The sequence below is a fragment of the Vulpes lagopus genome, chromosome 1 (assembly GCF_018345385.1).
Source record: "Vulpes lagopus strain Blue_001 chromosome 1, ASM1834538v1, whole genome shotgun sequence".
NCBI lineage: Eukaryota > Metazoa > Chordata > Mammalia > Carnivora > Canidae > Vulpes > Vulpes lagopus.
The window spans coordinates 76274730-76291828 of NC_054824.1; the positions used below are offsets into that span (position 1 = coordinate 76274730).

At 41.2% G+C, this 17099-nt stretch overlaps 1 protein-coding gene across 2 annotated transcripts in view; it reads left to right on the forward strand.

Moving 5' to 3' along the window:
• The window catches only part of ZNF148 (zinc finger protein 148), a 120179-nt gene extending 113413 nt beyond the window's left edge, over positions 1–6766 (forward strand). For both annotated transcript variants that reach the window (XM_041722505.1, XM_041722499.1), the window contains one exon: positions 216–6766. In XM_041722505.1, the coding sequence (XP_041578439.1) occupies positions 216–1814 (1599 nt within the window). In that variant the 3' untranslated portion in view covers positions 1815–6766. The remainder of the gene's footprint in view (positions 1–215) is intronic.
• Positions 6767–17099: the final 10333 nt, after the last annotated feature.

Below are 17099 nucleotides of genomic sequence, written 5' to 3' on the forward strand. Positions count from 1 at the left end.
ATGTGACTACTAGAACTATTTGAAGAACTTCCCATCCCAACTGTTTCTGATTAGATTTCTAATAAACAACTAGCTCAACAAGTTAGTTTGGAATTACTTATATTATTTTACTTCTATCTATCTTTATATTAATTACTTTTTTCTTTTCTTTTCTTGCTTGACGAAAAACACAAACTAAAACAAAAAACTGACTGCCAAAAATCTGAATTTGACAGTATTTTTCCAGAACAGATCGTGTGTTGAAACATAAACGTATGTGCCATGAAAATCATGACAAAAAACTAAACAGATGTGCCATCAAAGGTGGCCTTCTGACATCTGAGGAAGATTCTGGCTTTTCTACATCACCAAAAGATAACTCACTGCCAAAAAAGAAAAGGCAAAAAACTGAGAAAAAGTCATCTGGGATGGACAAAGAGAGTGCTTTGGACAAGTCTGACCTGAAGAAAGACAAAAATGATTACTTGCCTCTTTATTCTTCAAGTACTAAAGTAAAGGATGAATACATGGTAGCAGAGTACGCTGTGGAAATGCCACATTCTTCGGTTGGGGGATCGCACTTAGAAGATGCATCAGGAGAAATCCATCCACCTAAGTTGGTTCTCAAAAAAATCAATAGCAAGAGAAGTCTGAAACAGCCACTGGAGCAAAATCAAACCATTTCACCCTTATCCACATATGAAGAGAGTAAAGTCTCAAAGTACGCTTTTGAACTTGTGGATAAACAGGCTTTGCTGGACTCAGAAGGCAATGCTGACATCGATCAGGTTGACAATTTGCAAGAGGGGCCCAGTAAGCCTGTGCACAGCAGCACCAACTATGACGATGCCATGCAGTTTTTGAAGAAGAAGCGGTATCTTCAGGCAGCAAGTAACAATAGTAGGGAGTATGCGCTGAACGTGGGTACCATAGCCTCCCAGCCTTCTGTAACCCAAGCGGCGGTGGCCAGTGTCATTGATGAAAGCACGACGGCTTCCATATTAGATTCACAGGCGCTGAATGTGGAGATTAAGAGTAACCATGACAAGAACGTTATTCCGGATGAGGTACTGCAGACTCTCTTGGATCATTACTCCCATAAAGCTAACGGACAGCATGAGATATCGTTCAGTGTTGCGGACACTGAGGTGACTTCTAGCATATCCATAAATTCCTCAGAAGTCCCCGAGGTCACGCAGGCAGAGAATGTTGGATCAAGCTCCCAAGCATCCTCGTCAGATAAAGCCAACATGCTGCAGGAGTACTCAAAGTTTCTGCAGCAGGCTTTGGACAGAACTAGCCAAAATGATGCCTATTTGAATAGCCCGAGCCTTAACTTTGTGACTGACAACCAGACCCTTCCAAATCCGCCAGCGTTCTCCTCCATAGACAAGCAAGTCTATGCAGCCATGCCCATCAACAGCTTCCGATCAGGAATGAACTCTCCACTAAGAACAACTCCAGATAAGTCCCACTTTGGCCTCATAGTTGGTGATTCACAGCACTCGTTTCCCTTTTCAGGTGATGAGACAAACCATGCTTCTGCCACTTCCACACAGGACTTCTTGGATCAAGTGACTTCTCAGAAAAAGGCTGAGGCTCAGCCTGTCCACCAAGCTTACCAAATGAGCTCCTTTGAACAGCCCTTCCGCGCTCCGTATCACGGATCGAGAGCTGGAATAGCTACTCAGTTTAGCACTGCCAATGGACAGGTGAACCTGCGGGGACCAGGGACAAGTGCTGAATTTCCAGAATTTCCCTTGGTGAATGTAAATGATAATAGAGCTGGGATGACGTCTTCACCTGATGCCACAACCGGCCAGACTTTTGGCTAAAAAAATGTGTAAATAATACTGGCACTTTAGAACAGATTAATCAAGAGTGGGGTTACTCTGTGTAAAATGGAGTGCTGTACAGATTTAAGAGCAATGAGCTATAACCAGTTAAGCTGATATGAATAGCAAGATAATCCAATAACTGCATTTTGTTTGGTTAGTCAGCATTCTTTGAACTGCCTTACATGTTGTCACCTTTATAGAAGCAATGCATTACTTGTTTTAGAGCAGAAACTTGCTATTCCACCTACACCGAGTTTAAAAGGAAAAAAAAAAAGACTTTCGCACAATTGTTTCCTAACTGATAACATTGTACATTCTTAGGAGATTAGTAATTGTGTGAAATTTACTCATACTGTTTCTAAGTTTTTCAGCATAGTCATTGCACTTCAGCAGGGAATCTGAGTATACTTTACAGACAGAGTGAACTTAAAAGTTTAAATGTCAAGAGATTATGGCTTAAATAAATTAGTGTGTCCTATAGGGGGAAAAAAAGAAACCAAGAAGCCACCTTTTAATAAGAATGATAATGCCATATACCCTTGATTTTCATTTTGCATTATATTGACATGTTTTTTTTTTTTGAGAAAAAATAATAAAAATCTGATAGTCTAAGACTCCACTATTTAAAAGCCTAATTACTTTTAAAATATGCATACTTTCAAAACTTTTACCAAAATACGTAACTGTTGAAGCATTCACTTCTCTATGGGAAGTATGCATATTGGTGTCAGTTTCTTTGTACAGTTGTACTTAGATATTTTTTATGATTTTTCATGTGCAGGTATCAAGGTTTTGAAGTTTTAGTAAAAAGATATTCTGTAGATTACATTCCCAAGAACATAATGCTTACACAAAATGTATATTCCACGTTTTAAAGCTTAATTGTATTTTACTTTACATATACACTTCAGTTAACATAGAGCACTTAGAATCTATTTGGTATTTTTGATTTCTCAAAGTAAAAAAAAAATTAGATTTTTAGGTTTGATATGGTTGTGTCATAATCATCTCATAATTGACTATTTTAATTTTGGCAATAAAAGGAAATTGGGTATCTTTGGAACTGTAAAACCTGGTTTAATCCTTCTCTTTCTAGAATCTTGATAGATTGGATAATTAAACAGTATCCAGAGAAACTAAAGAAATGGGCATTTTAATTGCTTATTTTATCTTGGATTACTTTTTAATGAACACTGCTCATTACAATTTTACAAACCAAAAGTGTTTACTAATTCTAGTAACTACAGTTTCTTTTTCAGCTAGATGAGTGATCGGAAACTTTTTGTTGCATTTCAAAATCTAAATAAACTACAGACTTTATCCTTATACCACGAATGTTTTTTTTTTTTAATACTTTGTCTTAAAATAATACAGCATGGTACAATAAATAGTGCTTTTATATAAACACATATATATACTTTTCTAAAGAATGACGGTTTGAGTTACACATTGGACAGTTTTAATTTTTGGAAAATAACATTAGTTCTGTTGATTTTATTATCCTCTTTAATTTGTTCCAACTTTTTATTTTAATTTCCAACATCTTTGTCATGATGCACATACTGATGTAGCACCAATGATAATCTAAAATTAATATCCTTGGAAGGTGAAACTTTATTGTTGCTAATTTCCACTTTAACTTTTTATATTGGCCCTTATATAGATCTGCAGTCTTTATTTCAGTATAGAATGTTATACATTTAAGTTATTTTTTTCTTTTATTTAATGGTATCCCCAGAGTGTTCTCATAAAGAAAGGGAACAAAGGAAATACCCACCACCCTTAACATCTTTTACATTTATTTTGAATATTTTGGTGTTTTGTGATAATAAGTATAAATTATGTTTAATGTGGTTTCCTCTATGCTTTGGTTATTAAGCTTTGCTTGAAATATTAATTTTCCTATTTGACAGCTTTCTTTGCTGCCAGATTTCTCAAGAATTTTAGACTTCTTTGAAGTAGATATTTAAGTTCTGCCATTATTGACTTTTAAGAATGGTGTGTGTTGGGTTACACATCACACAATTGCAAGAAGCCTTTATTCAGATGAGATGTTAAAGATGGAACTGTGCTCATCCTATATAGGCATTTGTATTTTTCTCATACTACTATTTGAAAATAGGCATTTATTTCCTGAGTTGATTTTTATTTGAGCCCGGTCAAAAATTTTGTTCTGTTAACAACTTGATGTCGTTCCTGGTATAGCATACAGTTTTATGTTTGCTTTAACATCACCAGCACAGTTTTTAGAATGTGACTCTATTGCTGAGCAGTTAGGGTAAGCTAAGGAAGGAAGGCCTCTGAAAATGGTAGTTATGCAAGCGGAGTTTCAGGTGTTGCATTCCTGTCTTCAACACATTTCTTTAAATCTACGTAATGGCAGACTTTTCTACCACATTATAAGCATTTTTGAGAAAGGTGATACTTTGGCATAACTTATTGACTCACCATTTAAGTATAGTAGTCATCACTCTCTTACTGTGAAATTCTAAATGCCTACCAGAGTTACCTTATATTATCATCATATGATAAACATCTCAGCAGTTTGGGTTTCCCCGCTTCAGTTTAGAAAGTTCCTTCATTTCTATCTGGGCATTAATAGTACAAGTAAGTAGCCTTTTGTGCTGCCGTAGATCAGAATATTGAGGATATGAGATACCCTTTTGCAATATGTTTTTCTCATTTCTCTCAGTGAGCAAATTGTTCTATTAAAACATGCTCTTACACACCATTAAACTTTGGGTCAATGTGAGTGAAGTATGCTTTTTCACTTAGGACCTACTCTTAACGTTTGAAGATTGGAAACAGATCGTGTTAGATGAGGTAATATCTGCTGAACATCTTCTAAAAGCTTGTGTTTTTTTTTTTTCTTTTAACTATTGTATACATATTTCATTTGGTTCAGAATATTTGGGTGGCTCTTAAATCTTTTGGATTTACTTGCAGATTTTCTACTTGATACCATAGAAACCCATCCTTTTAGCTCTGGCTGAGGACTGTCAGTGTTTGGGTAATTTTCTCTTTCTGAGAGGCAAAAGAGGTCTTGTGCTCAGGGTAGGCTTTCGTTTCCACAGGGGAGAGAAACTTGCAAGTGCCAGCTAGGTTAGATCTTTTGCCACTTCTTTCATTTTATCAATTTGAGTTTTTAAAGGGCTGTTTAAAAAAAAAAAAAGCCGGGAAACTTTAAAAGTAGGCATTACTGTAGTACTACATTTCTTAGACATAGAACATCTTAACTAGAACTTGTTTTTTCACAGTAGAATTACTTGAAGAAGCACTATTATAATCAATGAGAAACTTTTTGACACTGCAATTTAATTTAAACTTTTTCCGTTTCAAATTGCTTTATTTCAGGGAAATAATTTTCCAGTTGTTTTTGCTATATTCTGCAAATAAAACCGTATGTTTCCTTTTTTCACTTAAACTTTGGTAGGAAACAAAACTAAAGCAGACAAACATTTCTTGTTGTGTTTGTTGCTTTCTTTAATCCAATGGATAAAAAAGTAAAACCCTGTAAACATTATTTTATTTTTTTATGCAATACCATGCTGTAAATACGGTTCATCAAATAAGGATGTACCTATGATTGAATCTTTAATTCTGCACAGTTAGAGTTTATATATAAACGTGTCTTGACAATCAAGGACTTTTATGTGAGTCTTCCTTTATGATGTTTATTAATGTTATGCATTCCATTTGTTTTGAAGTGAGTACCAATGTGCTAATTTGTATTGTCTGAAAGTATGTAATGTTTTTACAGCTTGTTTTTAAGAATCTGTAAATATGTACAAACAAATCACAGTACTGCTTTATGTTAGAAGGCATATGATGTTGTACTGTATGTAAGCAATAATACATAGCAGTGCTAACTTTACAAGTAGCATCAGGAAAGTTCTAAAAACATTTCAGAGTTATTAATTATCCTTATTTCATTTAATAATGATTATCTTTAATCAGTTTTTATAAGCAAATTCCATTGTTCCTCCTATTGGAACATAACACTGTTTACACAGCATAATTGAAGTTGCAGGGGAGACAGGCTAAATCTGACTTCATCTGTACTCACTCTCACTAAGCATTGAATGGCCTTACCACTCTTCTGCAAGATGGAGGAAGACCGCAAAACTTAGTGCCCATCACACTGAAGGAAGGGGGTGTGTTGTTTTGTTTTGTTTTGTTTTCCTGCTTCTGTACTGCTACCTAACTTTGTGGTTTGCTTTGGATTTTAATATTTGTTTCTGTTTTAGATTCAAGCCCATAAGTTTTGAGGTGACTTCAGCTCCATTGTGAAATAGTTCTCTTCATATTTCATAGCTACATTTCAATAATTCTAAACTTTCTACTTTGATTTTTAGATACTTATTTTTCAAGCTTGATTTCTCAGCTGATCAGATGAATTTATTCAACTTCAATACAAAGAAAGACAAACCTATTGTAGTTTGAATTGAGTAGATATTATACTGTACAGAACAGCTAACTATTTGAACACACACATCACTGCTTTAGAAATAAAACCGCCAATTTATAAATGTATATGACCTACATTTTATAGGAGAAATGTTTTTAAATGCTAGTCATTTATATAATGTGCTTTGAAGGATTTGCTAGTCCACTTCTGTCACTTTTTAGTACACTGGTATCTTTTATATGTAATGTATGCTTTTTATTATTGTAGCAAAGCATTTCAGTAGAACGAATTTTGCAACAATATGGGGGAAATTTTTCATTGTTGGATTTGAATTATACTGGATTTTATCTGTGTAGTCTTGTCTTTATTTTAATGCTGTCTGGAAGGGAACTTGGTATCCAAATAAAGCAGGTAACCTCATTTTACTTCAAGGGCATACTGTGTAGTGCTGAATTTAATCTGGAAATCTGATGATTTTGAAAAGACAAACACGTTTATAAAAATTGTACAGAAGAAATTAAATGTGTGATGGAAATCCTGATGGTGGAGCACGTTGAATTTTCTGATATATAGTGTTATTTTCCTGGGATCCCCTATGCCTTCTTTGTATTTCAACTAATAAAGGAAAAACCCTGTCATTAAAACTGGTAGGATAATATAGGATATTCTGATTATACAGTATTACTTTTCCTATCCCATTTTCTGACCCTTTTCTCAGTCACTGTAAATTTTTATTTTCTATTTCCTATTGATAATTAAACATGTACATAATATAGACACTGTTGTATAAAACTGAATGAATTGGGTTGCTATGCTTGAATGGGTAACTAAGTGGAAATATTATGGATACTGAGAATTCATAATGTCAGAACAAATCTCCAGGAGAAAGGGGCATCATGTGTCCTGGGAAGGTCACAGCAGATGTTTCTTCAACCCCCTGGATTATCTGTGTGAATCAGCTGTAAACTCAGTATCTTATACAAGTGGGTCTTTCCTTCCCCACCTCCCCCCAAATATATGAGCACTAAATTTCAAAATCTACTCAGGTGAAAATTGCTTTGCAATGAAACTTATCACATTGAAATTTTCACTGTTAAAGATATTTGTGATATTTTTAAATACAAACTTTCACATCAGTAGTCAGCAGCCTGACAATTGAAATCTGGTAAGTCGGTATGTTTTAAAGTATATTTTACCCTCCAAATAGAATTGTTTTTAAACAATCGGGGGGACTTCTGTTTGTTTAAATGCATTTTTTAAATTGTCATTGTAAAAATAAAATCTTGCTTGACCCCATATTATGATATGAATGAATTGCTGAGCCTTTATAATACAATGAAAGCTTGTTTCATGCATAGTCATGGAACATAGACATGTTCTTCAAACTGACCTATTCATTAAGTGGTTTAATGAGTTTCACAGCTTCTGGCATTGTCATGTAGTTAACCTTGCCACTTGGGGGTTTATAATACCATTTTATGTATTGTGATACTACAGGAAGCTGTTTTGTTTCATTTTTAAATGAATTATTAGACTAATTTATATTTGCAAATTCTGCATTTTAAATGTGGACACTTGCTGTTTGAAAAATAAAAAAAATACAGAATACAGTTTTATGAATAATTTCCTAGCTGAATTTTTCACAATATTCTGAACCAAATAACTAATGGCAAATATTTAAAAACCGGTGCATAGATTTATATTAAAGAGGTAAAAGGATGTTTGTATGGAATTAGCAGTTTTTACACAAGTTGGGTAACAAATTAGGATCTTGACTGTATGTGGTTTTGTGTAGAATGTATTAGTTCTAAAATTCAGGAGTCAAATATTCCTGTCATCCGGTACTTGAGACTTGAAATACATTTAACACGGGATTAAAAATTATGTGATTCTTCTTCTTTATGTGCAAGATTCTATTAACCCATCATATGTGGAGTTTGGGCCCCCCCCGCCCCCCCGCCATTAGCGAAGATAGTTTTGTTTTTATCCATTTGCCAACTTGCCGGTCCTCTCTCTTGTGACTGGTGGGACGGACACATTTGTAAGAAAGCTGTCTGCAGTTAGGAGTACAGTCCAGGTCATGGTACAGATACGAACTAAACTGGCCTTTGCAGAGACTAGTCCTAGGACCCTGGCTTTATTAGCATGGTGCTTTAAGTAATTACACATCATAACACCGATAGTCTACTAATCCATTTCCTAGATCTCCATTGTCCTTGAGGTAGGGAGAAGGGTGGGGAAATACTCCACGTGATACTTCCACCTTCTGAAGGTTACAAGGAAAAAATGAAATTGAAGTCACTTGAATTAATGCATCATCATTGAGTCTTACTTGACAATTTATCATGCACAAAAGGAGGATGAAGATTTTTACGACTATATGTTTGGATAGAAATTTTTTTTTTCAGACTACTGGCTGTCCTGTACCTTGCCCCCACCCCTACCCCGTGGGCCTGATAAGGTATTAGGGTACGTTATATCCATTTGGTTGATAAAAGTCAGTAGAGCATAAAAGTTTGAACTGAAGGTAATATTTGGGGCCTCATAATTTTCGTTCTTTTGTCATTTTCAAATGTCCTTAAGGACATTTATAGTAAAACATTTTATGCACATACCCATGCAGATGTATATGCATATGTGTAAGAGCTAGGATGTGAAATGTAATACTGTGGGAATGACCATTTTCAAAGTGATTTTCAACTACTGGGAAAACTCCAATTTAGAAATGAATTTGAATGGTAAAATAGGGAATACTTTGAGTTTTTTGCATGTTTACCCATTTATTCAGATGAACTTTTAAAATCATAACTTCATTTTCCCTAGCTTCTCCCATTCTTAATAAGATTCTGAAACTGATGCTTGTGTCAGGATGGTGAAGGGAGCCAAAGAAATGGATTATCTGTGATAGTAATTCTGTTTCTAATGATTTGAATTCTTACTTGCTGGGGTCTAATATTCATTGAGCATCGATCACCTACTAAGTCACAGGCATTGTGCTGGATGCAAATAAGAGATGGTTGAGGCTACTAACATCTTTATTTGAGCATCTGAAAGGTATTCATAGTGGTATCAGTTGCGGGGTGCGGTTGTACTTTATGAAAGTAGATATTGAGTGTTCAGGTGTGTTGGGCACTGTGCTGAGTAACTTACACCTTATTCCTCATCAAATGGGTAAGTAGTAGATTTCTTTATTTTAGGGCAGTTTTCTGGAAGACATAATTTTAACAAACTGCAGAAGATAGAAAATACATAGAGGCCAATACAGTGGAAATAAAGAACGTTTAAAAAAAAATCCCTATTAAAATACCACACTAATGGATACAATTCAACCCTGGACTGTGGAAATGAGAACAGTAGCCTTTGTTCAGAAGGAACTGACCTATTCACCGGAATGGGAAATGAGCACTCCCTAGGGATTTGTGAACATGAGGGGCACCTCATCTCCGTGGGGAGCTGGAAATGGAAGCTAGAGGCTGCTCTCCGGGAGACAGAGCCAGTGCTGAGGAGTCCTCCAAGCACAGTCTTCGTGGGGTGGAATCGGTACTAGTTTAAATCTGTTGAAGTCCATACATTGCTAGTCAGGCCCCCCAGCCATGATTATGATGCTCTTTATGTCAAATAACCCCCACAGCCCCCTAGTTATCTGATCGTCTCTTTTCCTTGACTGTTCCTTCAAGGTGTCTGTGTGGGCCACTGTAAGGTTTACCTGTAGGCCTCCAGCAGGACAGTTGTCCTCTGGCCTTCGTCACTGGCCACGTGAAAGTTAGTTTTGCTAGAGCACAAATTAAATGGCAGAGAGGATAGAGCCAGGGAAACCCACGGGGAGCCCCTGGGGGCTGGACACGCCGAGAGAGCTGTCCCCGGCAGGCTGCTGAGTTGGGCCTCCGGGCCGGAGGGCACCTTAGGGCTGAGGGTGACCAGGGGCGGGCAGGTGGGCGAGGAGGAGCGAGGCTCCCTGGCCGGACAGCAGGAGGCCTAGCGGCCCCGAGCCTCGACTTGGCCTTGGCAGGAGCACCACCAGCCCCTTGGGGTGCTTCATAAGCCGTAAACGCTGAGCAGGCCCGGTTCTGCTGCCGACCCGCTGGCCCTACCAGCCTTCGGAACCTAGGAGCGGGCATGGGGGTTCGTCTGCATCTCACTGGCCAGCAAGGGCCAGCAAGTTAGTGGAGGAGGTTCCATCTCCAGGGACTCTGGAAGGGGTGCGACATTGTGGAGAACAAACGTCTATTGGAGTGAATGTTGAGAAGCCCGTAGGCTTGCAGGGGGTCGTGGGGGGAAGAGGCGGATCCCCCGGCCTGCAAAGTGAGGAGGTACTGAACCACTTGGCGCCAACCTCGGGGTTAATGAGGGAGGGGACCGCCCGGGGGCCCAGCGGTTTGCACCTGCCTTCGGCCCAGGGCATGACCCTGGGGTCCCAGGATCAAGGCCTGTGTCGGGCTCCCCGCATGGAGCCTGCTTCTCTCTCTGCCTGTGTCTCTGCCCCTCTCCCTCTCTCTCTCTCTCTCTCATGAATAAATAAAATCTTAAAAAAAAATGAGCAGGAGCGTGGGTGCTCGTGAGGCAGAAAGCCCCGTGGACGGTAAGGTGGGAACCCAGCAGCTCCCCAGGCAGGAGGAAGGGTGCGGGTGTGTGTGCACGTGCTGGACTTGCTCCTCCACCTTTTCCTCCTGCGTTTATTTTTCTCGCACCATGTCCCTCCGTTCTATCTCCTTAGTCTCCTTCCTCTTGAACGACTTGGGTATGTGCTGTGGTGTGCATACACCAGGGGGAGGCGGCTGACTGACGGTGCGTGACGCCTGGCCTTTCACGCAACTTATTTACCTTCAGTGTTTGTAGTATTAATGTTCTAGGAAAATCCGAAATCAATTGTTCATCAGGAAAAGACTGTGGGACCCCTGGATTAGTCCGTAAGCTGCTTGGGGGCATTTTACAGAATATAGAACAGTGCCTCACCCATAAGCAGAAATGAATGAATGAATGAATGAATGAATGAATGAACAGTGTTATTTGGTGAAAGAGTCGCCGGCAGTGGCAGTGTTAGAGGTGATGGTGGTGGTTTGATGGCTTTGAGATGGTGCTATGCTTAGGGACCCTGGGAATCCCAGATCTCCTCGCTTGGCCACAAGCTTGTAGAAAAGATTCCCGCAGGAGACCTGTGTGAGGATCGGTGGCTAGTGCGAAACGCGGCATCTCATATGTTGCACCTGCTTTCCCAGCCCTACTGTAGAAATGGGCCAGAGCATGTGGCCAGAACTACAGCCCCCAGGGCCGTTTCCTCCCCCAGCTCCTTACTACCTTCTGGCAGCAGGGAAATGAGAGGATCCTGGTAGAGGAGAAGGGCAAGTAAAGGACAGGAGGCCAGAATTCCGTAAATGAGCAAAAGGTCCCAGCACTTTCCCCAGCCCAGCAGCATGGGGCGGAAACAAAAAAGCACGTCCACAGGTGTGACCTTATTGGAGAGTGATCTTGCTCACTGCTGGGGGTGGCTCAGTAAATGTTCTATGTTGAGATCAGCTGGACTGACAACCCTTGGCGGCCTAGACTAGTGACTATTTCTCAAATCCTTTTAACAGTACCACAGGCCAAGCCGCCCTCCAGTCTTGCCTGGGCTCCTGCAAGTTTCTGCACATTGACTCTTGATGGCCTCCGGTCCTTTTTGCAGATAACAACCTTGCAAAAACCCTTCGGAAGCTTCTCATTTGCTATTCGGATAACCGCTAAGCTCCTTGCCTCCGCTGCCCCCAGCCCCAGCGAACGCAGTGAGCCCCCTGAGGTTAGGCCTCTCTGCTCTTGCACTCTTGAATCGCTCAGCCTCTCACATTTGGTCATGCCTCCTTCTGCCACAAAGACTTTATACTCTTTACCTATTAACCCCTGGCCCTGATTTCAGCGCCACTTCATTTCCTCAGAAAAGCTTATCCCGATCTCCCTGGTTAGATCACAACCACCGCGCCCGCGGCCCCGCTGCAGATCCCCTCCGCGCCATCCAGTTCTTTCCAGCAGAGGTGGCTCTTCTGACCCCCTGCCTGTCCAGAGCCAACTTGCTCCCCACTGTGTGTCAGCGTTGGGCTCGGGGCTTCCTGATGAATGGATACCCCGTGAACATTGTCGAGAGCATCCAGGGTCACACCTGGAGTCACACCGCAGGGTGCAAAGAGTTTGCAGGTGCTGCCTGGGACTCAGGCCCTGGAGACAGCGGTGGTGGGACCGGAAAACCGGTCCTGTGACTTTCACAGAGGGAGGCAAGGTGGTGGATTTTGAAAACAAAAGGTAGCCGGCTTTCAATCCTCATCAAAATTCCCGAATGTTCATAAGGACTGTGACAGGCAGGCCTGGCAGCCTCATCGTTCACTCCATGTTGCAAATGAGGAAGCTGAGGCTCCGACACATTAAAGACCGCGGCGGAAAAGGAGAACCAGGACTCCAGTTATGGCCTGCCTCCTCTCCTCCCGACCCGAGAAGGATCTGTCCGTGTGCCTTCCGTGTAGGGGAACCACGCAAGTGCTGAGGCTAATCGCATTGTTGCCACAGTCCAGGACAGCTGTCGCTGTCACTCATGAGACAAACTGGACCCGGCTCATTAGGCTTCTCTCTCCACCCCCGTGTTCTCTTGTCCCACTAGATCCTGGCTCAACCCAGATGCCACGTGGCTACTAGAGGGAGAATGCCTTCCTCCTGTCAGAGGGCAAACTCCCAGAATCAACAAACAGATCCTGGAGGAGGAACAGGATCTCAGCAGGAGCTGGGGACACCTGACAGCAGGACAGTGGTGGCCCCTCCCTCTCCACTCAGCCCTACCCGCAGAAAGCCAGGGCAGAGCTCTTCTTCCGGGGGCCCTGACCCCACCTCTCTGGGAACTGGGGGACCTCAGCCTGTGCGAGGGGCTCGTACTTTTGTCAGGTTTGGATCTGCCGGCCAGGCCTTCAGACAGGCGTCCTTCCTGCATCTCGGGCTGCTGAGACACCTGTCCACCTTTCCCCGTCTTATCCCTTCACCTGGGTTAGGGAGGCTGTGCTGTGTAGAGGAGCGAGCCCGGTACAGGAACCAGACCTCGGGTCCGCCCTCAGAGCCAGCAAACTTTTCTGAGTGTGCGTGCACAATTCCTGTGATTTTTTTTTTTTTTTTTTTTTTGTATATTAGGTATGTCCCCGGGAGGTGCATCACGATGACCAACTGAAAAGAAGCATAGATAGATAGCGAATTTCTTATGCTCCCTGAGTAACCGATTTCCCAACTTCTCTTTGTCATTGAAAATTATAACTGGAGGAAGACTCAGCTGTGGACAGGATATACTCTGTCCCTTAAGTATTTTAAGAGACGCGACAAGAAGCCCCCTCCTCCCCAAAACCACTGAGCTAGAAATCCCATGGTTTTCAGCCCCGGCTGCGTCTTAGAATCACCTGAGTAATTAAGAGAAAATACTGATTGATGCCCAGGCCCCACCTCAGCCCTGGGTACTGGTGTTTTCTGAAACCACCCCCAGGTGACTGTAGAATCCAGCCCGGGGAGAGGATGCGGGACTAGCTGACCCCCTCCTGTGACCCATCTGACTCTGGTTCCAGTGCCCAGACTGTGAGATAATCTTGTATCTATATACATACTTACATCTCAATTCAACGTTTTCAGCCCATTTTTACATTCGTGTTTTGGTTGACTTTGTCCAAGCTCTGATCCTTCCTCAGAGTTCAGACTTTATAACAAATGGGGTCATTTTTTAGGGCTTAGTATCTTCTCCAGCCTTCACACAGGGGGCAATTCTTGGCACCAACCACTGGAAGGGAAAGAGGCGAAGGAGCTTCTGTCGGCGGCCAAGTGGGGTAAGGCTCACAGAGCAACAACTTCACTATTGTGAACTTCAACTTGAGCTGGAGTTGCTCCTGAATGGAAAAGAAGCGAGTTTAAAAACAATATTATGATTTTTTAAATATATAACAATGAAATGAATAAACCTAGCCCATTTTTTTTTATCTTGGTTGGATGTGTTATGTATTATTCACTATCTATTGATGATTAACAAAATACCCCAAAACTCTGTGGCTTAAAACAACAATTTATTATGTCTCATGGTTTTTGTGGTCAGGAATTCAGACAGAGGACAGCAAGGACAGCTTGTTTGTGCTGAAACTTCAGCTGGAAGAACCTAAAGCTGGGGACTGGAATTACCTGAAGGCTGCTCCCGCATGTTTGGCAGTTGGTGCTGGCTACTGCTGGAAACACCCACGTGTGGCCTCCCCATGTGGTCCAGCTTCCTTACAACATGGTGGCCAAATTCCAAGCATAAGGGCTCAGAGAGCAAAGGATCCAGATAGGCGGCCTACCGCTTTCATATTCTAAACCCCGGAAGTCAAGCAGTGTCATAGCTTCCGTTCCTACCTCAGTTGAGGCACTCACAAGGGTCTGCTCAGGCTCAAGGGTAGGGAACATAGACTCCATCTCTCTCTCTCTCTTTTTTTTTTTTTTTAAGATTTTAATTTATTTATTCATGAGAGACACACACACATACACACACACACAGAGGCAGAGACACAGGCAGAGGGAGAAGCAGGCTCCACGCAGGGAGCCCAACGCTGGACTCGATCCCAGGTCTCCGGGATCAGGCCCTGGGCTGAAGGCGGCTCTAAACCACTGGGCCACCTGGGCTGCCCTAGACCCCATCTCTTTTTTTTTTTTTTTTAATTTTTTATTTATTTATGATAGTCACACACAGAGAGAGAGAGAGAGAGAGGGCAGAGACACAGGCAGAGAGAGAAGCAGGCTCCATGCACCGGGAGCCCGACATGGGATTCGATCCCGCGTCTCCAGGATCGCGCCCTGGGCCAAAGGCAGGCGCCAAACCACTGCGCCACCCAGGGATCCCGACCCCATCTCTTTTTGAAGGAATGTTCATATCATATTGCAAGAAGAGCATATGAGATGGGATATTTTAGGGCAACCATCTTGAAAATACAGTCTGCCCCATGTTGTTTCTCTTTTAATTTTCTTATCTTTTTCAGATTCCAAGAGTAATGTGCTCATTGTAAGAAAAAAAAATCTCATTAAAAATCCAGAATTTGGGGGATCCCTGGGTGGCTCAGCAGTTTAGCGCCTACCTTTGGCCCAGGGCCTGATTCTGGAGTCCTGGGATCGAGTCCCACATCGAGCTCCCGGCATGGAGCCTGCTTCTCCCTCTGCCTTTTTCTCTCTCTCTCTCTCTCTCTCTGTCTTTCATGAATAAAATAAAATAAATAAATCTATAAAATAAATAAATCTAAATCTTTATTTAAATAAAATAAATAAATAAATAAACAAACCCCAGAATTTGTTGGGGGGCCTGGGTGGCTCAGTTAAGCTTCTGACTTTGGCATTGAAAATGCCAATGATCTCAGGGTGCTAGGATCTAGTCCAAGTCAGGCTCCCTGCTCAGCAGGGAGTCTGCTTCTCCCTCTCCCTTTGACCCTACCCCTGCTCATGCTCTCTCTCTCAAATAAATAAATGAAATCTTTTTTTAAAATCCAGAATTAGTACACCAAAGTAGATTTCTCTCCCACTTAACTCACTATCTCAGTCCCACTTCCTAGAGATAGCCACTATTAACAGATTGATGTGTGTTTTTCCATAATAGCTGCATATATATATACTGATTTATAAAAAATAACTATATACATTATTTTGCAACTTGCTGTTTTTACTTAATATGTGATGAACAGAGTTTTGTATCAGTACATGTAAAGACACCTAATTCTTTCTAATGCTGGCTGTCATAGCATGGCTATACCATAACTTAATCAATCTTCTATTAATGGACATTCAGTTTCTAATTTTTTAACTATTACAGATTAATGATGCAGTGAACATCCTTATATGAGGTCAAATAGGGTAGTATCCCCTCTGCCTGTGTCTCTGCCTCTCTCTCCTCTATGACTATCATGAGTAAATTTAAAAATTCTTTAAAAAAAAAAAGGAATTGTTCTGTTCAAAGGATATGCAAGATACTGTTTTCCAATACAACAAAAGTGGGTTTTACTTTAAAGTACTGTTGTTAAAAAAAAAAAAGTACTGTTGTTATGAGATAAATCTACGTTAAGCAAGATACACTTTTTTTTCCCTTCACAAATGGGTAGGTTTCTCTTACTTTTAATATGAAGAAAAGAAATAAATATTTGTTTTTAGGTCTGAAGATGCTTATAAGCTTTGAAGGGAACTTCTCATTTATTTAGAAAGTAATGAGTGACAGAGAGCAGGTGGTTTGAACCGTGGTGTGGATGGATTTCCTTTCCTAATGTTTTTAACTCGGGCTGATATGAAATTGAATGTGGATTCTTCAAAGTTCACAAGACACTCAGAGGGCAGCTCATCAGAAGATGATGGCAAACGGGAAACCAACGTGGGGCAAAAAAAAAAAAATGTCATGTGTGACCCCAAAGTGAATAATAAAGAGGAGCCTACTAGCCATCAGACGTAACGCAGGGATGTATAGTCGATATAATCTGACGGTGTCATCCTGCCCACCTATCCATCCTTTGGTTCCAGATTGCTAATGTGGAGTTTGTTCTGGGAGTCTTTCCTCGGGCGGAGATGGGTAATTAAAAACATCTTTGCCGGGAATGAAGTTCTGACACATGCTGTAGCATGAATGAAACTCGAGGACGTACTTAGTGAAATAAGCCAGACGCAGAAGGACAAATACTGTCTGATTCCTCTCATATGAAGTATCTTGAAGAAGCAAATGCATAGAGGCAGCAAGTGGATTAGAGGTTTCCACGGGCCGGGGAAGGGGCGAGTGGGGGGTTCTTGCTCAGTGGGCGCAGAGGTGCCGCCTGGGGTGACACAGAAGACAGCAGCGACCTCACAACAAAGTGAAAGTAATTAATGCCACTGATTGTACATTTAAAAAT